The sequence below is a fragment of the Diadema antillarum genome, unplaced genomic scaffold (assembly GCF_040938485.1).
Source record: "Diadema antillarum isolate AM-2024a unplaced genomic scaffold, OU_Dant_1.0 seq00000161_RagTag, whole genome shotgun sequence".
NCBI lineage: Eukaryota > Metazoa > Echinodermata > Echinoidea > Diadematoida > Diadematidae > Diadema > Diadema antillarum.
In genome coordinates this window covers 40,828-62,752 of record NW_027271232.1, presented here as the reverse complement: position 1 = coordinate 62,752, position 21,925 = coordinate 40,828, and the positions used below count along the sequence as shown (strand labels likewise).

General features: G+C 37.8%; 2 protein-coding genes across 2 annotated transcripts; one reads left to right on the top strand and one right to left on the bottom strand.

Moving 5' to 3' along the window:
* The first annotated feature begins 148 nt into the window (after window positions 1–148).
* LOC139727976 (marginal zone B- and B1-cell-specific protein-like) lies at window positions 149–5,417 on the top strand. The gene is made up of 4 exons (XM_071638947.1): window positions 149–822; window positions 1,788–1,900; window positions 2,448–2,552; window positions 3,505–5,417. The coding sequence occupies exons 1-4, from the start codon at window positions 463–465 to the stop codon at window positions 3,686–3,688; spliced, it is 762 nt and encodes a 253-aa protein (XP_071495048.1). The 5' UTR covers window positions 149–462; the 3' UTR covers window positions 3,689–5,417.
* Window positions 5,418–12,141: 6,724 nt separating this feature from the next.
* On the bottom strand, window positions 12,142–18,813 carry LOC139727975 (renalase-like). The gene is made up of 7 exons (XM_071638946.1): window positions 18,675–18,813; window positions 17,768–17,873; window positions 16,731–16,882; window positions 15,027–15,212; window positions 14,202–14,375; window positions 13,225–13,397; window positions 12,142–12,318 (listed from the first exon to the last, which is right to left on the bottom strand). The coding sequence occupies exons 1-7, from the start codon at window positions 18,793–18,795 to the stop codon at window positions 12,142–12,144; spliced, it is 1,089 nt and encodes a 362-aa protein (XP_071495047.1). The 5' UTR covers window positions 18,796–18,813.
* Window positions 18,814–21,925: the final 3,112 nt, after the last annotated feature.

Sequence of the window (21,925 nt, the reverse complement as noted above, 5' to 3'; positions counted from 1 at the left end):
GGGTGCACGTGCCTCGACGATGGGGGAGTACCCGCAGTAGAGGTCGAGTATAAGGGTACATGTACAATGTACGTAGTAGACGTGTCTTTACGCGTGTCCTGTTATGATTCGTCCGTTGCATTGACACAATACAATTAGGGAAGATACACTGTATCTGTACTCTGTTCTGCAGTGCGGTGGCTACCATCGTGTCGTCTAGTAGATAAAATCAAGTTCGTCTGGTTACAGGAGACATTAAATGCGTAACTCACGCCCCTGCTGACAAGTAAGTTGTTGTTGTGAGGTACGGGAAGCTGCTAATGTTGTGGGCAATCGGTGTTTGTTGGTACGCATAGGAGTGTCTGGCAGCGGGCATCTGACACCACCGCCCGCCGTAACTTACCCGTGTCTGTGGCGCCTCGTGATCGTGAGCGAAATCCCATCGCTGCGTAGCCCTTACAAAGTCAACGAGCGAGCAACATCATGTTCGGCCCAACTAAAACCACTCGGTGCATATTTCTCCTAGCTTTTCTCCTTTTGTGTCTAATCAGCATTCATGTAGCCAGTGCACAGGAGGGAGACGTGCCCCTGAAAAGGGGACCACGCCGGGGATTTGAGAAGGATTCTCCACCAACCAATGATTTTGAGGAGGAATGGGATCCGGAAGAGGGGGATGAGGAGGAGGAAGAGGAAGAGGAGGAGGAGGTGCCCGCAAGACCACCTGGGGAACAGAGCTTAGGAACCATCAACTTCTCCACCCCCGATCTGGATGACGAGGAGTACCACTCACCCCACCTTCCGGGTGCAATGAAGTGTGATGCTTGCTCTATCCTCACTCATATGGTAAATCGAGTATAGCGCAGCAATATTTATTTGAATTTAATTGTACACTGGTACTTCAGGTGCTACTGTACAAGTACAAAGCTTAGGCAGGGGCGGATCCAGGAATTCTGTAAGGGGGGGGGGGGCACCTTTACAAAATTAAAGGGGCACATGTGCCCCCCTTTCTTTTTCTTTATTTCTTTTGTTTTAAACAAAAAATAAAGGGGGCACACACCCGGTGCGCTCCCCCTGGTGGATCCGCGGGCCACTGCTGTGTCTATGAAGTACCGTAGTGCTTGCATGCAAAATGCCTGGAGCAACTGCATCCACTGGCCAAGTAAATAAAAATGGATACTGCAATACCTGTTAAATGTATTGGGCCCTTTCCTGAAGCTGATTTGGGCAAACAGAAGAAATAATGTTTCTTTGATGCTAGCTCAGAAGCTATGGCGTGCAGAAATGCTGTGCTTAAAAGTGTAGTCCCACTATTGACAGTATCATGCACATCAGCACATGGATCTCTGTGCATGTGTGTGCAACCGAGGAAATTTTCAGAGACATTAATTATTAGCAGAACTTCCTCCAAACATGCAGAAATCTTTAGACTAGCAGAGTACCTGAAAGCCATTAAAAAGAAAATGCATTTAAATGTAAGTCTTTATTTTGTTGATGTTGTTGTTTTTTTTTTGGGGGGGGGGGTTTGATATGGATGCTGATAGAGTATGATAGCCTCATGGTATATGTTACATGGTATATCTCTTTCCTTCTCTTTCTCTTTCTGTCTTTACACATTTGTATGATATGGAGATGTGTCCCAGATGATTTCAAGTAATATTGCCAAAGTAAAAGAAAAAATAGCATCCACTGTTAATACATTATTACAGGAGCAATGAGTTGTTTTGTCATTGTGCAATTGTCATGAGAAAAACAGGAATGCAAACAATGTGTGAATGAGAAAATTGTTTTGTCACACTTTACATGTGTAGATGGTAGAAAGACTTGATGCAGCAAACAAGAAGAGGCCATCACTGAAAAAGAAACTGCCAGAGTCGGAAATCATTGACATCTTTGAGGATCTGTGTGATGACGAATTCAATAAGTAAGTAGCCAGGATATATATGTTTTACATCAATATTTTTTTTTTTTTTTTTTGGGGGGGGATATTAAAAAAGTGGTATATTGATACATAAAGCAAACATTTTGATGATATTTACAGAATTATTTCAGTGGTCATTTTATGAATAATTTATGAACAAATGCACCTGCTCAGTATTGATTATATGACATTGTGTACCAATTTTTTCCAGTGTGGATGCGTGCATTCGTAGTGTGCAGGTTTGATAGTGCTCAGCTACATGTATATTCCTACTCTATTGTGTTGTGCCAACATTCATGTACATCAAGGACACCATTTCCAATTATTTCACTAAGTTTTATCAAAATATGTGTACATGAAATAGAATGTTAGCAGTGCCATGAGTGGTAGAAGTGGAAAAATCTTAAATTGATCACTATGATGAGTACTTTAGTGTAAGCCTACCACTTATGTTTCAGCATAGCATTCAGTCCATTCAGTGAAAACATTTATGTGAAGTCTAAAATGCATGGTCTTTCTCTGTTTTGTATTTGTTTTCCACATTCAAAAGTGTTGGAATCAAAGACGTTAATGGAAAGAAGAGACTGTCAGGCCCTGGATCTAAGATTGCAGACACTCCAGGTATCATGCAAGGAGGAGGCAAATGGCCCTTCAGGTAAGCTGTCTGGATTAAAAGGGGACTTTCCTTCCTTTTAGAACAACAAAAATCCCACCCCACCACAACTTTTTTAGTTATTATCAGGTAAATAATTATAGAATAATAGCAGTGGTAGAATAACCCATACCAAAGCTGAACATTGGCAGTGGCCCAGGGCCACCAGAAATAATTGTCGGGCGACCACTTTTTAAGAAAAGATACATTTTGGTGGCCCAATCAGGCCACCGAAATAAAAATTTATTGTCAAGCTTTATATACTCTACCCATCTGTTCAGCTGAAATTGGGGGTTTGAAATTTCCTTGAGTAGTATGGTTTCACAATAAGAGATTGCGTTGTTGTATTTTCCAGCTGAACCTTTGTTGGTGTACCAGAATCATGCCACAATGGGAGAGGAGGTTTAAATGCTTTTGATATTGTCATCTAAGCTATATCATGAAATCTTGACTCACATTTCATGTGAGTTTGTGATGCCACCCTATTTGTTTGCATTGAATATGAAACAGAATATTAGATTAGCAAATGACAATTTTTCTATGAAATCATTGAAGTCCTGTGAGAAAAGTAGATCTGTAAGTAAAGCTTACACACTGTAGGTCATCCTGTGTCTACAAACTTGAAATTAAAGATTTAAAGTCAGCCTGCTTTAGCTGCCCATGTGGCAGTCAACTTCAGGCATGTTTGAAGCTTGCCTCTGCTGATGCTTGACCAAAGGCTGAACTTTCATAGGCTGAAAAATAACAATTCTCTGTATGTTTTTAGCATTACTTAAAAGTAGAATATCAACTTACACGTGTCATAGGATTAATTTTGTTAATCACTTTCTGTGTTGTGAGGGGTAAAATCATGAGTGTGAGCAATCTAAAGTTATAACTTTGTATGAAGCATGACTGTTGACACATTTTCTTGGAATAGAACAAATGACTCTTGACCTTTAACCTCTTGTCACAGGATGATGCAAATGTGCCAGGGCTACCTGGGTGACTTTGGGGAGGAGGAGCTCTACCAGTTCTACCTCCAAGGCCAGCTGAAGAAGAAAGTGTGCAGCGGACCACAGGGGGTGTGCAGGAAGGAGAAAAAGAAAGCCAGTAGTAAGAAGGAGCCTAAGAAGAAGAAAGCCAAAAACGAGTTATAGCTGAAATCGAGCACCAAGTGTGGGTATGACTCATGATTCTCTGTGCAACAGTGCCTCATCTAGCATGCCCTTCATGAGACATAATCTTAATCTGCTCTTCACAGCGATCTTATCTTGTCGGCAATTTCCTGTCCTTGTCTCAAATTACTCAATTCAGGATTTCTTCAGTACTTTACATCAGATCCATAGTAATAATGCAGAATTCCTCGTAAGGCCCATTCTATAGCAATATTGCAACGACACACAGACACAAGAAAATATTTAACTATATGGCAGTTGTGAAAACTGGCAAGTTTATGCGACTGTAATGTTGATTCTAAACATGAGAGGATTAGCATTTGAACTGAGCAATCTACTAAGGAAACAATCATTTACATACCAAATTTCAGGCATACATGACAGAAAGATAAAATTCTTTCTCTGTGTGTTTCATAATACATGATTAATCCCATAGTTTAGGAAGGAGGATAGATAATCTTCATAGATTGAAATTCAGCATAATTACCATTATGTCAAATGATGTTTACACCAGATACAGGAAGAAATAGACGATGATAGTGGCAATAATGTAAAAAAAGTAATAAGACTAAGAAAATGTGCCAAATCACAAGAACTACATATATCAAGTGTGAAATTTCATCATTGTATGCACCTTCTTTTTTTTTAACACAAAATATTATTCAGCAGGTGCACAAATTTCTAGCAAGGTCTTTTACCGATTTTGCCTACTGCACGAAAAATTCAATTTTGTGAGGTGAGAGAGAGAGAGCATATATACAGTTTAACCCATGACAATAGGAATCCTATAGGACCTGTGCAGAGTCTATGGGAGTTTCTGAATCTTGGAGGAGAATGGGTTAAATCTATCTCTTCTCTCGGTGATGTTTTATCATAATATTTCAAAATATTTCACCACTTCACAGCCATCTGATCACTGCTCATGAGATTATATATTACTTTTGAATAGACACCTTGACATCTGTTTATTAAAGAAAATGCACTTTTAGTTAGAGAATAGTTTGATGTGATTATATGAAATAGTTTTCATCATTTTGTGAGATGAATAGTTGGTACTCAATGTGAGGGAATAAAATGTTTGGTGTTGATTTCCTGTGTACAGGTTACAGATTAAAATGTAGAAAAATCTGTTGACTGGGATCATTTCAATTTTCCAGTAAATACCCTACAGCTGGTTATCATTTGTGATTTTTTTGAAGCAATATCAGCAGTATATTTTAGAATTGTATGAAATTATAGAAATGTTGAAACAAATTTTACATTCTGAAGTGTGTATTCACAGTAGGGTAATAACATTGATTTTTTAACCTGAGGACAAGTCCCACATATACTTGGGCAAGTGTCTGTGAGAAATATGTGTTGTAACACAATCAGCCTGTCCTCAAGGGGTTAATTAGAGCTCAAATCAATTGTGGAGCATTGTTCTCCAATAATATCTGGACATCATTTTGCTGATCAGAATTGATTTTGGCAACATATTAATGCCATGTACAATGTCCTCTGAACTGTTGTCAGTATACTTTATTTATGTCTAAGTGTGCTGGTAAGTAATGAATGAGCATGTTGTATTTCATTTGGGATGGACCCATTAGCAGGTGTCAATCCATAAAAAGAGATATTTCAAATACATTTTATTGGAAGTGGAGAGTAGTGAAGTATTTCTGTACAAATCTGTTCAGAAAGAAATGAAGATTCTATGCATTTTATGAAAGAGAAGAACATGTATTTTAACACAAGAGATATGATCGCTCTATATAGTGTTTGCTAAGAATTTTTACTTACCTCGCATTATTATTATTATTATTGTTATTATTATTATCATTGTTATTATTATTATTATTATTATTATCATTTAGTGTTATTTTTAATTTTTTTTTTTGGATTTCAGACTCACCTTACATGGTGTTTCAAAATTAAATGCAAACTAGAGTATCATTGATTAGGTAGTGAATGTGTAACAGGTCTCCAAAAAAGGAGTACATATGACCAAGTTAACCATAAATTGGCTCTGGTTGTTGACTTTGGTTGGGTGAAAAAAAAATGCCAGTAACATAGTTCCTTTCACAGAGGGTGGTTTGCCTTTGCTGTGCTAATTCACGTGGATTTCATGAAACAGTTGGTGGAGATACACAGCTGTAGTTCAGCTTCTAATATTTCAGTTGTGGTGATGTGATATGCAGTTGGTGGAGCTATGATTGCAGGAAAGGCAAAGAAGACACAGTACAAGTGTATACATCCGATCTGTCCTTAGAAAAACTTTGAAAGGGTTTCTTGTAAAAAAAGAAGAAGAAAGAGTGTGACAGTTACAATTTTAAGTACAGTTAAACATAATGTAAGTTGTTACTACTATGACATTGAGTGACATTGCTACTCTTGAATTCGAATTAATCACTTGAATTTTCATTGTGCTCTTCTGTTGCATTTGCCTTTAGACATTGCACCATCACAGCATTTTTTGTTTAATACATGGTACATGTAATAATACATTGTAGTTTTCTTTCTAATGCTGCTTGATTTTTTTTCCTGGTGGTATCTTTTGATAATCATGTCTATATGTTTTCCATTGGAGGCATGTTGCATTCTTGCCACGTCATGTACATGAGGCTACTGACATTTTATGCAATGTGATGGTGTGACATGTTTTTTAACCTTGATTTTTCTTCTTTTTTTTCTTTTTTTTTTACTTTTGGGTCTCAAGCTCTTGTAATTTCACAGAGTGTTGATTTCAAGGTTAAGTCTGCAAATTCTATTTGTCTCAACCACTATATATGCTTGTATGATGCCTTCTTTTTTTACCCAAGTGTTCTGCCAGTTGGAAGGTACCTATATACAACTGTACATGCAATCTCCAGTGACCTGGCAGTGTTTAACTTGGTAGTGAAATATGCGCAGTAAACCCTACTTCTTTGATTGTTTGTTCTTACCCTTCTGAAGTAGTCCAATGTACTCAGAAAAATGTTGGGTTTAGATTGATTCTTTTAAACCAATATGTAGAGTGTGAAGATTTTGGATAGCATTACTAGTACAGTGTAGTTACGGTGAAATCAGTGGTATGCTTACCCTGTCCGCACCCTTCGCTACAGTACATGGTTCCAATTTCGCACTAGATTCTCAAGTGAATACACACATTGTATTTTTCTGTCAAGTTTCTGTTACTGTTGCAGAGTTCAAAAGAATGAATTCCATTCATGTTCAGTCCCTTCGGTATGGTACATGCTGACCAGAATTATGTCATTTATTCCCAAGTCTACTAGACATCAAAGTTAAAGGGATTAGAAATCAGACAGTGAATATCAACTGATTATTGGATGTAGGCCTACAAGGTCTGGAAAAGAACTCTTCTACTTGTGTAACTTTCTTTGGATTATCAGTGCTTGCAATACCAGCAAAGATAACCTACATATGTACTAACATATATATTTTTGCCAGAGAATATACTCACTCAAATAAAGATTTTCAGACCCTTCAAAAAAAAGGAAGGCTTGCACTGCTTTGTAACTAAGTGGTACTCAGTCCAGTCTCAAAAATGTTGGACTTAATTACACCAATGTGAAGTGATTTGTTGTTGTTCTTGTTGTTCTTGAGCAACCATTCCTTCTAAACTTGTATAAAGTGGATGAGTGGATCAATAACTGAATATAGAGACGGAAAATCAAACGGTAATTTGTGTTGTCCGGTAGATTTCAGCGTGATATTGTCAGAAAACATGTTTCTTGTTTCTGTGCTCTATATCCACTTATTCATTCTTTTGTATCCTCAGAATACATTCTTCGAAATCAAAATTTAAAAAATGTATGTGATGTTAATAATTTGTTGTGCTGGAACGTGAACACTGAACTCTGATTTCTTTATATATTTCTATTGTATTACATCGAAAATTATGTGTATATTGTGGTCTATAGATGAAATAAATCATGTCCTAGTATGCTTTGTTGTCTTAGTTGACTGTTCTTTTTAGGGTTAAATAACAAGATGATATGCAATACCAAGTATATGTGCATTTGTGTGTACAGCTGTATTTTGCGTGCTTGTAGTGTTGAACGTTATAGTACTGTTGATCAAGAGTCAACTTTAGAGATTTCAAGTGCTATGTCAGCCCAGGCATGAATTAACTTTAAAGACATATCTGCCCTTTTGCATGCAATTTTTTGAAAATTTGATGAGAACACTAAGTATTAAAGAAAACACTTAGTTGAACTCCAGGGGGTCTTTATTTGTTGAGTTAAATTGACCGTTAAGATTCAAATAATTTTTTCGTACTACAAAAAAATTACAAATCTAAACTACTAGTCTAGTTTTACAGACCCGTGTGATGCACTTATGTAGTTCATGTAAGTGGTGTGTTGTTATTTGCCATAGATAACAAAGTAAATGAAGCTAGTGTGTTCTTCCTTTCTGACAGCTTTAACATACATATCTTTTGTTCAAAGTACAGTATGTCCCCCCAAAAATTACAATCAGATTTTCGCATTGATAACACCCAATATGATTAAACTATCTAAATGTTACTTCAGGGTCTTAAAATATAACATCTCAGCTCTATTTTGCAGAAAACTCCATTCATTTTGGTTAAGCGGTCACAGAGATATGTGGCTTGTTGTAAAGCGTGTTAGTCTGATTCTTCCAAGTTTAGCACTTGGATGCTCTTGTGTGTGAACACAATAGACAGAACTTGGAGGGAAGAGATTCCCGACATGCTCAACAAAATTCCTCATTTCTCTTTGCCCAATGAAGCAAATCGAATGGGGTTTTCTATAAGATGTGGGCAATGAGTTATAGTTTCATATCCTGAAACTGTATTTGGATTGATTCACTATATTTAAAGTTATCATTGCAGAGGGTTCGTTGTAATTTTGTGGGGGACTTACGGTGTAAGTATTATATTACAACCACAGGAGGATTAGTACAGTATATGCAGCTGTGCCTCGTACACAAAATACGTTACGGTGAGCATTTGGTGCATGATTTGAATTTTAATGGCTTACAACCCTCAAATATCACAGAAATGTTATAGCTTTACAGAAGTCTTGTCATTCTGGTGGAATATATCATATTCTGTGCTATTGGGAAGGGATGGCCCATCTTTAATAGGTAGAGTAAAATCACAACAAAATTACAGAGTTTCAGTACTATTGGATGTTAAGTAGGAAATTTACCAGGTTTTAGGGAGTTTCACATGCTTACATGGGAAAGTTACATTGGTCAAAATTTTGCACATTTTTAAATACCCGGTACATATTTATGGGAATGTTTGAGGGTGAGGACATCATCGCCTCTAATTTGGATATAAATAGGCCTACAGGCCTCTCTAGGTAATGAAAGTCCTCGGGACCGACATATTTCTTTCGTTACATCTAAATATTAAAAAATTTTGTTATATCTGAACAAATGATGTATACAGTGTATAAAGATGTATAAAGACATCATTATTTTGGGACCTTAGTTTTAACTTCTTCGTAATAAAAAATGTTATTACCATGTTCATTATTAACTGGACAGCTCTTCACATTTACCTACATGTATGTGGTTGTGGTAAGTATCACTTTTGTGAAAACATGAAACAGAAATTTCATTGCATTAGTTCGTGTCTGGTCTGGTGAATCGTCCATCATTCTACTGGTGTTTTTCTTTCTTTGTTTTGTTTTTCTTTTTTAATGCCAACTTGTACATAAAATGAAAATTCCCTTTAATAGATGAAAGAACCTATTCATGTAGGCCTTAAAAAGATAATTTCCTCCACAATACTTTAAAGATTGTATCCACTTGTAACTTTTGCAAGCTGGATGAAGGTTGGGGTGAAGTTTCAATAAGATTCATAATAAGACACTCATAATACATGTAATGAGATTTTACAATGATTCAGACATGGCTTTTCATACCGGACCATGAGCATCGCTGTTACAAGTATTGTAAGCTAATCGTAAGCACCAGTGCTTCCGTGATGTCAGATGCGGATGTCAGTTTGCATTATACAAGAACCAGATACAACCTGGACTGTCCTTGTCTTCACTTTAATATATTCATATTTATTGCAGTCTGCATGATTTCATTCAAAGTTCTTCACTGCATCTTCAAAACACACAAAAATAGAATACAATTGTACATTGTATCAAAATCTGCGTACACACAGATTGCATTTTGAGTTTGTGCGTAATAATACATTTCTGCCTCACACTAGAAAGAAGAAGTTTACAGAATCTTGTTGATGAATATCATGTGCTAAGGTCAAGAATCTGAGTTACATATAAGCTCCTGAGGTGTCATCACAGCACACACAATAGACCTTTCAATGGCATAGCAAAGATGCTGCACACGTGTCTCTTAATATATATACAATACATGTATCATCCTCCGCTCTGATAATTTGTACATTTGCACACCAAAATGATACCTGGACTTTTTCAGGCTACATTTTGCAGACAAGCATCAGCCCTCATGCCTGAATTTATCAGGCATGACACTGACAGAAAGTTGGCAGAAGGCATATATCTGTAGGCTACTGAAAATTTAGGAAGACTGTTGCCAACAGAGAAATATAGCACACCTCGTATATGATTTTCTCAAAGATATCCATAAATTACCGTGTACTCCCCTCATAACAAAGTCCTTGTGATTGGCAGTTTCCTTTCGTTATAACTACTCAATATTGTGTATAAAGATATATAGCTGATGATTTTGGGACCTGAATTCTGATTTTGTTGGAACAAGAATTTCATTGCAACTGTGTTTATTATGACGGGAGTGCACTGTAATGCCAAGTCTTAAATTTCATAAAACTTATACACCAGTTAATGGCTTGCAAGACCGCCAATCCTTGCTATTTCTACCTAAATACTGGCCTGAATAAAAGAGAGAGGGAATCACTCCCTGCTTCTTTCTTCCAACTCCCTCAATAAGTTAGTCTGTTCAGAGCCTATGATAAATTGAATTGGTCATCCTTAGGACATCTCTATCATTTCAAAGGAAAGGCTAGAGCAGCTGGAACCACAGGACAAAAAGACTTGGGAAAGGCAACGCAAGTAGCCACTGATGCATTAGTGAGCAATAGGGCAATACGACTGATTATAACTCATATAAGGTGGTTTTGCTGGGCAATCATAGTTGCTATTTCGATTGGTTGGGAAACCACCAGTTTCTAGCGGGCAATATTAGTATAGTGGGTATCATCCTTCTTCCGGGTTTTGCCATTAACTTTGCATGTAAACACATGCACAAACCGCCAGTTTCCAGTGGGCGACATTAGCGGGTATCGTCCTTCTTCCTGGTTTACATATACACACAAAGAAATAAGAGTTTCTTGCGAAGAGGTTTCGCAATGAAGGGCAAATTCCCATACGTTAGTACAGTATGTAAAAAAAAGAGGATGATCACTGCGACTGTGCATGTGAGCGCGCGGCGTACCTGAATTGTGCATAGGGGTTGTGCAAGCATGTGGGTGTAGTTGAGCGCAGTGGTGTTGGGTTCGACCTGACGCCGAGTGGATTTTGTTACTGTAAATCGGGAAGTTTACATTGTAATGATTTAAGTTAATGCTCGAAGATGCCTGAAATGCCTGAAAATGGGCAATAATAATGATATGGACTGTCTACTTTCGGGGGATACGACATTGATTGCCCTCACTACTAGAATAGTATTGCCCTCGTCTTCGACTCAGGCAATACAATTCTAGTTCAGGCAATAAATGTCGTATCCCCCTCAAGGCCAGTCCATACTATATTAATAACAATACATGTACCAGTTGCAACGCATTGTAAATGTATGCCATGCGTGATAAATATGTACTGGTGCACTGTGACCAAAATGCACGGACAGCAGTGACAAATGCATTCACATGAGATTACAAGTAAAATGCTCACAAGTTAATGGCTTGCAAGACTGGCAATCCTTACTTTTTTATATCACCGCTCTTTTTGTTTCAGGTGATATTTTGTGTTTCGTACGCCTACATCCTCCTGGTTGGAATCAAAAGAAGAAAAAAAAGACAGTATCACAGTATTGATTTCCATGTTAGAAACATACTTAGATACAGTCAAATTGCCCTTGTTGCATGCTGATGGAAGGCAGACCTTGCTGAAACTTTTCACTGCAAGATCCCCTTTAAAGTCACACACCATGGTACATGTATGTTGCCTCTAGTTGGTCCTCAATTGTGATGAAAGGTCCATAGGGACAAATTCCTTCTGCTTTTTCGGTGGTTCATTCAGGCCGTGCAACAGTTGGGATGTATTTCCCAAGCATGTTCCATCATAAAGGTAGTAATGACTACCATAAAAGACAACACAAAATAATACCCTTCATGGTGAAGACGTGAAAACAGTATACACAATCCAGGCTAAACATATTTATCATTTCAATATAAAGCTTCCTGTGTGACAGGAAATAGACTGGCCCCAAAGCATATTTCTATCACAGGAAAATCCTGCAGTCCTGGGCCACTATAATTGTGAAGATTTCTGAAAGAATTCCAGCAATTTGCTCAGAGTGCTCTCCGCAGACTCGATGCAACCATCGAAGTTGGAATGAGAGAAACCATCCCCAGCAGCCAGGAGCAAATAAGACTGCTGCTCCAAGATGGTCACATGACCTGGGGCTCCCTCCATTGGCTTGCTGACCTACAGACACAGCAAATGAGGGAAAATGTTTTAGTTTTTAGGTGCTGCCAATGTCACTACCAACATTTTGGAAGTATTTTTAAATTCAAAGGATAAATACATAGACAATTAAAATACTTCAAAATAATTATAATATTAATAATGATAATGAGGATGATGATACTACTACTACTACTACTACTACTACTACTACTACTACTACTACTACTACTACTACTACTGATACCAATAATAATACATGAGATTTATATAGTGCCATTATTCAGTCTGATTAGGTGATTCATGACAGAACAAAGGAAACACAAAAACATACAAGGTAGAAGAAAACAAAAAGGTAGAAACAAAATGAAATGGCTGGAAAGACATTTCCTTGCATATGTTATCACTTTTACGTGTCTATTCCTCTGTCTTTGAATCCAAAAACACTTGGACATGAATACTTTGAGTGGGAGTTTCTCTTTCAGATTTAATGACTACTCTTTGAATCATTACACTGAGATTGGTTTAGTGTGTGACCATCAACCATGAGAACCACGTAACATTCAACACAAATACGACTGAGTTTTGATGATAGGCATATCAACATCAATGGCAAAAAGTGTCTGACAGTTGCTTAACTTACTTATCTTCCAGCAATAAAAAATTTAGGTGAGTTAATCATTAGAAGCAGAAATGAAGTGAATGAATGGATTCAATATTTACATAAGCTCTCATAATTTTATGACTGACAACATATTGCAGATAATGGTAGCATAAATTCTGTTCACTTATAGATATTCCAGTTGGAATTTCCGATGAAGAGCAATATTTGTTTTCAAACTTTGGCTATTGGGGGGGCTACACCTACACAGACAACTGAATATTTGTTCAGTTTGGACATGCTTTTGAGAGAATGGCAGAGTGTACCTGTGAATATCTCCATTTCTGACACTTGATGCTTGCTGGCTCTGGCAGGTTGGGGATGACAGCTTTCAGATGCTGCAAGATGATTGGCTGAATGTTTTCCTTGGATTCTTCCAAGTGCTTGATGCCAAAGGGTACACTGGTGTGCACTACCAGCGAGGGCCCAACGGAGTCATCTTCATGACAGATACCAAATTAACAAGAATAAAGGACACACACATTTCAAGAGCATTACCGGTATCTTCACATTTCTTGTATGTTTGCCTCAATGGATGGATAAAAATCACATAAGCAAGGGAGCAAAACGTAATTGCCATTAACTCGCCAGATAAATTCCAAGTCTTGGGAGAATTTGCTTCACCCGTTGAGGACGAGCTGATTTTGCTACAACACGCATTTCTCATAGAAGCCTGCCTGAGTGTACATGGGACAAGTCTTTAAAAGGTTGAAATTAAATAAGTCTAATTTGCACTCAGTTTCACTATCAAGATAGTGGCAGACTACATTATCATTCTCTTTGATGAAATTTTTGAATGGATGCCTGGAGATAATGCTCTGGGTGTCTCAGTCACCTATGTCCCTGTGATAGACTTGTGGAGTGTAGGCAAAAACATGGCACACTGAAACTCTTTGTGATACAAATTTCCCACTACGTTCGTGACTCTGACAACATTCACAAGAAACACAAAATTTTGCTTCGATTCTAATCTCTGATCACTGACTGACCTTTGATTTATCAATACCTCCTGCTCCCTCCCCCCCCCCAAAAAAAAACCCCACAACACACACACACACACACACACACACACACACACACGGAATATAACATTTTGCCCAATATTCTGCTTCTACAATACTAGTAAAATACTTCCCAATTTCCCTGGCTCATCACAAACCCTTGGTTCCTCCAAACTCTAGTCCTTAAAGTCGAATTTCACCCAGTGACAGTGATACAGCAACAAATTCACACATGGTCTCACCTGCACCTCTCTTCTTGTTGTCCAAAGACACCCATCGGATGCACGGGTCTCCCTCGACATACTTGCCCACAAAGGGGAGGTCGATAGAGACACCAGGGGGATAAAAGAGGGCCAGGGCGTACCTTGAAGAGTACTGGACCTCCTCAAGCTTCTGTCTCAGGGGACTGTTCTCATCTGTCAACAGGAACCAGGGAGAGGCAGTGGTGTAAATGGCTAAAGACAAGTTTTGCTGCTATGCAGACATTCTGATAGAGGTGAAAGTTTATGTTTAAGTAAGTATAACCTACTGTGAAATAATGAACATTTGCAGTAATTGACAAAAGCAATTAAATCTTGCATAATTGTCATAATTAACCCGTTGAGGACGAGTCCCGAGTATACTCGGGCAGAGGTCTATGGGAAATGTGTATTGTAGCAAAATCAGCCTGTCCTCAACGAGTTAACATCCCATACAGATTACTGTATACAACATGATATTTAATGAGTCTACTTTTAAGTCAATAATTAGGAATCTGCAACAATTTTGCAAGTGATTAAATTTGCCATCACAGAGTACAAATAATGATCTGTGACATGTGTGCTTTCATGTCACATTCGTGTTGAGATTAGAGTCAATATTTTCGTGTATTGTTAAATTTCCAAATAGCACCCACCTTGCAAAATTCAAGAAAATAATAACCTCGCGAAATATACGGTGTTCACAGTAGTATTGTCACAAAATGTCTTCCATATTCATATATCTGAAGACTTCATTTATTTTTACACAGAACCCATTAAACACTGGTCCCAAGAGAAGGAATCAACATTCTTCTTGTGGAGAATTACCTAGAGACTGTCGGGTTAGGCCCTCCTGCTGGAGAATCTGAGGAACGGGCATCGTAAGGACGACGGCATCAAAAGCGCCCTCAGTTGACGAGTCTGCCGAGAATGCAGCCAACCTTGGGTGGTCAGCTGACGTGGAATTGTCTACTTCCACCCTCGATAAGTGGTGGTCAAAGTTCACCACTGCCCCTAGAATGGGACAAAAAGGGAAGTGGGAGAGGGGGATAGAGACAGACAGACAGATACATACACTCACCAAAAAACACAGAAGACAGAGGAGATGAGAAAGGGAGAGGAAGAGAGGAGATCGGAGAGAGAGAGAATGAATTACATAACAATTCATCCAAAACAGCAGAAAAGATAGTCAACAGTCTCATGTGTTGTATTTTAGAATAGATGATATAATTTCTAACACACCCACACACACACACACACAGTCACTCACTCACATAAATTACGACCATTACAACAATTATACAACAATGCTCACAGTCTGTTGCATGTTGCCATGACAACATTATCAATGCATACTACATGTCTTGTAAATTCTCTGTAACATGGCTGTACATCTCACGTTGTTTGAGCAAAGTTTGTTTTTCAAGCATGGCTAACTGTGCCTTAATCAATCATACATCAATATTAGATGCAGCTACCCAGAGTTGTATAGAAAGTTCTGAGCTGCAATGTTTGTAGTCATACCTCCCGCCAACTTCTGCAAACAATGTCTTTTGAATCGATCATATAAACATGGACATGAGATGTCAACTGAAGAGGCCAAATCAAGGCAATTTGTAGTCAATACTACAATACAGTGTGGTAGATACAATACTACATCACTTATTCAGCCATAACATGACTTATTCATTGAAAATAAACTCATTGCTAATTTTTGGCAGAGTATCATTTCCTAACGCACTCATTGTACAAAATGCCTCGGTGTGACCAAAAATAGAATAAAAATAAATAAATAAAAGACAAAGCAATCAATCATGCTGCCAAAAGTCAGCTCTATCTTATTCCAATCTCTTTCTTAGAACAAAAGCCTCAGCTGTCAAGAATGAAAGTTATAATGATAGAGGTGAAGTATTCATGCAAATAATTTTCATGTTATTAAAATGAGATCCAATCGCAAGTACAGGACACAATGAAGCATCGCATATTCAGTGACATATTCTTTATAATCACAGGGTTCCTTCCCTAGATCCATCCAAGACCCTGTTTTCTATCGTTTACTGATTTCATCTTCTCTCACTTCATTTCATGGTACATGGTTTGGAATTTCACATCGTTGTCACTGCTATCTCTCTCTCCATGATTTCATCTCCATAACTTTTCAACCTTCTCCTTCCTCCTCTCTTCATTTCTTTCTTTCTGGATGATCTTTCTCATCAAGTTATTTGCCCTTTATACCTTATTCTCACTAAAGTCTTTATTTTTCCTTATAAGTTACCCCTGTCTCCTATTCTCTCATCTTCATTAGTGCTGTATCAACTGCAAGCTCATTGATGACCTTCCACTATCACTATCTGCCTTTCTTTGAATACACTCCCCTTATGACCTTCCCTCCTCCACTCTCCTCTCTCTATTTTCCAGGACAATATACATATGGTGTTACCACAAATTTGTCTTCCTTATTTATACATTGCCATGCAAACTTTCAGACAACACATATTCCATAAACTTTCACGGTACATTAAGTTAGCTTACCAGATTTTTTGAGGTAGTGTTTGACGATAGAACTTATTCCATTTGGAGTAACATAATTCTTTGTGTCAGGGTTGAAGTATTTCTCTCTTATGCCCTCAATTTTGCCAGCGAGAGACTTGATCAAACCACTGTCCAACAGATCCTTGTAGTACCTGGTGAGCAGAAGAAAAAGGTATGTACTGCATATATCATGTGTACAATCCTACATACTACAAAGGATTGTGGAAATTTACTTGACTCATATAACCTCTTGTACTATAAAGGATGTTCAGTGGCCGTGCATGAACAGAAAGCAATTTCTGTTCATGGATTTCAATCAAATAAAGGGTGTCTTTACATGATCAGCACTGATGATTTAAGAGAATATTTGCCATCTGATTCATCAATGTATGTTACTCTGATGAACAGCATCAGGCTCACAAGATAATATCTGCACAATATATGAAGTTTGGACTTTACATGAGCCGAGTTTCATATACAGATGGCACGACGAAACACTGCACTTTACAGCAATTGATATTTCAGACTTATTCTTCCTTCCCACAGAAGTGAAAGCATGGAACAACAAAGGAATCACACATACTGGTACTTGAAATAAAGAATATCATTAGTTCTTTCATGGCCAGAAATGTGCAATCTCATACATGTAAATCATATGGAGACAAGAGGTTTGACAGACTTCTGAATACATATTTCATATGCACAATTAGTGACAAACTTTAATCTTATACCACATACTGCATGCCACGCATTTAGTGAGTCAATTTTATCTCTTTATTTTTTTCTTTTGTGAATCAGGATTTCCCAACAATTAAGTTAGTGCTTAAATTCGTGACAGTGGAGTACAGTAATGAACACGGAAATGTAAGCGTGCATATGTCACATTTGTGCCAGGATAAGAGTCAATACCGTCATGCCTCGTTGAATATACCAATATCAACCTTCTCATGAAATTCAGGGGAAAAAAGTAAAACCCTGCAAAATATATGACATAATCATTATAAATATGAGCTTCTCCATGCCTGTTCACATCCTACCCTGCATGTTTTGTAGCATAGTCTGGAAGCACACTGATGTACTGAGCTCCCAGGTCAGCAATGCACTTCTCATCAGTGGGTGATCTACTCGTACTCATCCTTCCTCCTAGTCAGACAGATAGAGAGATGGACAAAGGAAGAAGCAGGGAGAGATGACAAAATGATACTCACACAACTACGAGTCCTGAACTACAAATTTTCTTTGCTCTTTTTTCCACGAGTATATATTATATTCATTTCTAGTTAGTTTCCCTTTGTTTGCATTTATTACATATTCAAAACTCTGCATCACTTCGGTGATACCTTGCATTTATCCCCAAGTTGATTCATCCTTTGGGTTTATGTCAGGTTTAAGTGTGCATGTGTCACACCCACCTACACACACAAACACACACTGCTATAGCTTCTGACCATATGAGCATTGTTGGACTAACATGTACTAGGGCTTTCTATATAGCTCAGTCAGTAGAGCACTAGGCTAGCAGTAGTAATCCGGAGGTCTCGGATTTGAATCCTGTTGGAATCCCATTTTTTTTGCTCATTTTTTTCCAAAAAAAAAAAAAAAAATTTTTTTGAAATTCTCTTTACATTTTCCTTATATTGCTCGAAGCATGTGACATCATAAACTGTAACAGTCTTCTTATCAAGCAGTGACTGCACAGAAACTTCAAAAGTTCACAACTTTTGAGCTGATTGCCTGATTTTCCTCAAACTTTCCCTGATGTATTCTACTAATACATGTATTGCTGCATTAACTTAATCTGCATACATGTATTAAAGTGAGTTTGTCATTTAACAATTACAAACAAAAGTCCAAATATATATAAATATATAAATACATGTATGTCACAAGCAAGTGGTCCTGATCAGTGAAATGAATGATATCTGTGGGCCATATCCTGCTCACCTGTGCCTTTGGACTTGTCCCACATCACAATGGCAACTTTTTGCTGTAGCTCTCGTCGCAGTCCATTCGCAATCAGGGCCCCCGTGGGTCCAGCTCCAACAATCAACACCCTGTACATCATGGCCCTTTCCTACATGGGTGTCTGACTCTGCGTGGAGAAATACCAACACTCATCATTTTGAAGGAGATGTTGTCTACATAGCCAAATCAAAAAGTTATGGAATCTGAAATGAGAGATCATTATCTTTATTGGTGTCCTGAGGTCATCTCAAAATATCAATTGTCATCATGTGGCAGACTTGTTGGCAAAGAAATCTTCATCAAAGCCAGATCTATTCATACCATACATATAATGCACACAGAATGTAAATGTGTATTGTATATTCTGCATATTTACACATCATATACTACATTTTTGTTAATACAATGTATTTCTCAAGTTCTTAAAAGGTATCATGTGATTTTAGGTGTATTTGCTGTATAAGTACAAAATACTGCCACTGATCCCCACAGAAAAGAGATGCCAGACAATACTATTTACTTGCATAATATGCTATCATCGACAAAATACATGTATGATAGCAAACAGCTGTAGCATATACATTGTATATGTACACAAGGAGATACTCCAGTCACATTGTGCATAACAGCCATATTAACTGATCTATTGAAAACGTCCCCATTTGTGAAACCAGCAGCACTATGAAGTGAACTAGGCATATCACACACTGGTAGTTACTAGTAGCATATTTCTATTACCTACTACATGTACTACTATACCTAGCTGACCGGTCATTATCAAGTATATCCTGATATATTCCACTACATAATAAATTCATCTGAATGATGATCAAACTAAACACACATCTAACTGTTATAGGAGAGAGACAAAAATTCTCATCAATGAGAATGGCAACCATGATCAAAACAATAACAATGAGATTACTTGACAGTCTATGATGACAACATTGATGAGAGCTATTGAAGACGAGTATGAATGCTACCACATATGACAGTAAATACAAGTCCAAAGCTGGCACTGGATTGACTTAATTATGGCATAACGCAGCAACAATTAGTAGACCAGTACTGTACCACATTATCAGTGACGTTAGAGGAAAATTGGAGAATCCAGTAACATGCTAAATCTATACATTTTAAAAGTTCTGGTGCTGTCATTGCTGGATGAAAAGATTACAACAGTTCACAATGGGCACCACTGCAGAACAACCATATATAACAGATAATTATATTTATGTATGATGCATAGGGTCTACATACATACATTTTAAAAAAATCAATGTATTTCTATTTTTCTAGCATAATGAAGGAAAAATCATTTACATCTCTAGCGCCTAGCAGGGGAATGTATACATGTACAACTACCTGTACAAGTTTTACCTTTTAACATGTGTCGGTAAGATGAGGAAATGTATATTTTGCATTAAAAAAATGAAATATTGTAGAAATCTCTTTAGACATATTCTGTATTGTTGTCCTGTGGCAATGTCCCTCAAATAGGAGATAAAATGTAGGTCCCATATGTGAGAGAGTCAGAATTCAGTCATACACGTAAAAAATCGCACTTCATTCATTCATCGCAAAAAAAAAGAAAAAGAAAAAAAGAGCAAGGTGCTATTAAACTATAGGTGATGTGGCCACCCACCTACCTAGCTATCCACACAAAAACAGTGAGCTTATTCTTCAAGCATAAAGCCTGTACTTAATGGAAGATGTCACAAACTTATCTTAATTTCTTATTCAGTCCTTTCACTCTTTTGATATGCAGCAAGAATGACAATCCCCATTGAATTCAAAGTAGGTATTTGACTACAACTTTACGAATTCATAATTTTTGAATGGATAGTCAGATTTTCCTCACACTTCACTGATTATATTCTGCTAATAATGCTGCATTAACTCAATCCACACACCAGTTACCTATACTATAAGGCAAAATCATGAAATAGGCCCTGCCACAGTGCGTCTGCATCTGTGTGCATTTTAATAGCAAAGCAAGGTTAGGTTAGATTTGAAGGCCACGGGTTAGGTTAGGGTTTAGACAGAAAAATCTGTCTGTCTGGAGGAGTTTTTAATTTTTTTAAAACTTTTGTGGCCCTCTTCCATCCGTCCATATATTGTAACTGTGACCAGCCCCATACGCATAGCGTAATGGGCTGGTCGCAGTTACCGTCCATGAAGCCAGACGTACATGTACAGTAGAACATATCATCGACGACAAGATACAGACCGATTTCAGTCAAGTTAAGGTTGTATGCTATGCCATGGTTAAATTAGTCAAGGGACATTACCGGCAATCAGTGCATGATTGCCAGGCAAAGAATAAAAGAAAGAACAAACGAAAAAAAAAAAGAAAAAAAATTATCAAGAAGGAAGGATGAAAAATATGCTATATAACTGTATTAATATTAAGATTGCTAGCCTAGTACAAGTATAGTAACGTAATAGTATTAAAATTTTTAGAGAAATCATGCTGCGGAAATCGGCCCCACCGCTGTATCACTCAGTCACGCATAAATGCCGTAGTATTACAGTACAGACAGACAGTGGTGGGGCGTATTTCAAATGTACTAGTATGCCAGTATGTATTTGGTTAGTCTTCCCCTTTGAAAGAATGGAGCTGCCTTTTAATCAGTGTGAGGTCCAAGTTGGAGGTAATGTTTACAGAGAATGCAAATACCACATATAAATCAATGCATGGGACTGATCTTGACTTGGTTATAAAGTCATTGCAGTCTCCCCTCCCCGAGGTCAGCTGTCGGTCATTTATAATCATGATCAAACATAATTGAGATGAGGCAAAATACTTCACGAGATGAGTGACGCACCAGCAAAAAAACAGACTGCAAATTCCAATCGTAACGGTTGGTAACGTTAACATTAGATCTTGATCTCTTGTGCCCAGCCACACCGCAGCCCCAGCACAGCAGCTTCTCTCATTTCTCACAGCACAGCTAGCTAAACACACAGCTAGCATAGCAGTGGGTTCTCTGTTTGGGCGTTACGTTTGCATAATTGGGCTTTTCAGAGAGGGACTGTCATCATAACGATTTCACATGCCGTACAGAGAGCGCAAATTTTGGGCGATTTGAACGTCATTCCTCACTTGATTATCTATGCGGTGCGTGGCGGTTCCTTTGTAAATTTGGGCTGCACGGGAAGACGATGATTTGGGGAGAACTCGCCACGAAAGAAACTCCACATAAGATTATTAAAACACACCGCAGGAG

Coding starts and splice junctions, on each gene's coding strand:
- LOC139727976 (XM_071638947.1), top strand. CDS start 463: ATGTTCGGCCCAACTAAAACCACTCGGTGCATATTTCTCCTAGCTTTT. Junction 823..1,787: donor GCTCTATCCTCACTCATATG/GTAAATCGAGTA, acceptor TTACATGTGTAG/ATGGTAGAAAGACTTGATGC. Junction 2,553..3,504: donor GGAGGCAAATGGCCCTTCAG/GTAAGCTGTCTG, acceptor CTCTTGTCACAG/GATGATGCAAATGTGCCAGG.
- LOC139727975 (XM_071638946.1), bottom strand. CDS start 18,795: ATGATGTACAGGGTGTTGATTGTTGGAGCTGGACCCACGGGGGCCCTG. Junction 17,874..18,674: donor GGACAAGTCCAAAGGCACAG/GTGAGCAGGATA, acceptor CTGTCTGACTAG/GAGGAAGGATGAGTACGAGT. Junction 16,883..17,767: donor TATGCTACAAAACATGCAGG/GTAGGATGTGAA, acceptor TCTGCTCACCAG/GTACTACAAGGATCTGTTGG.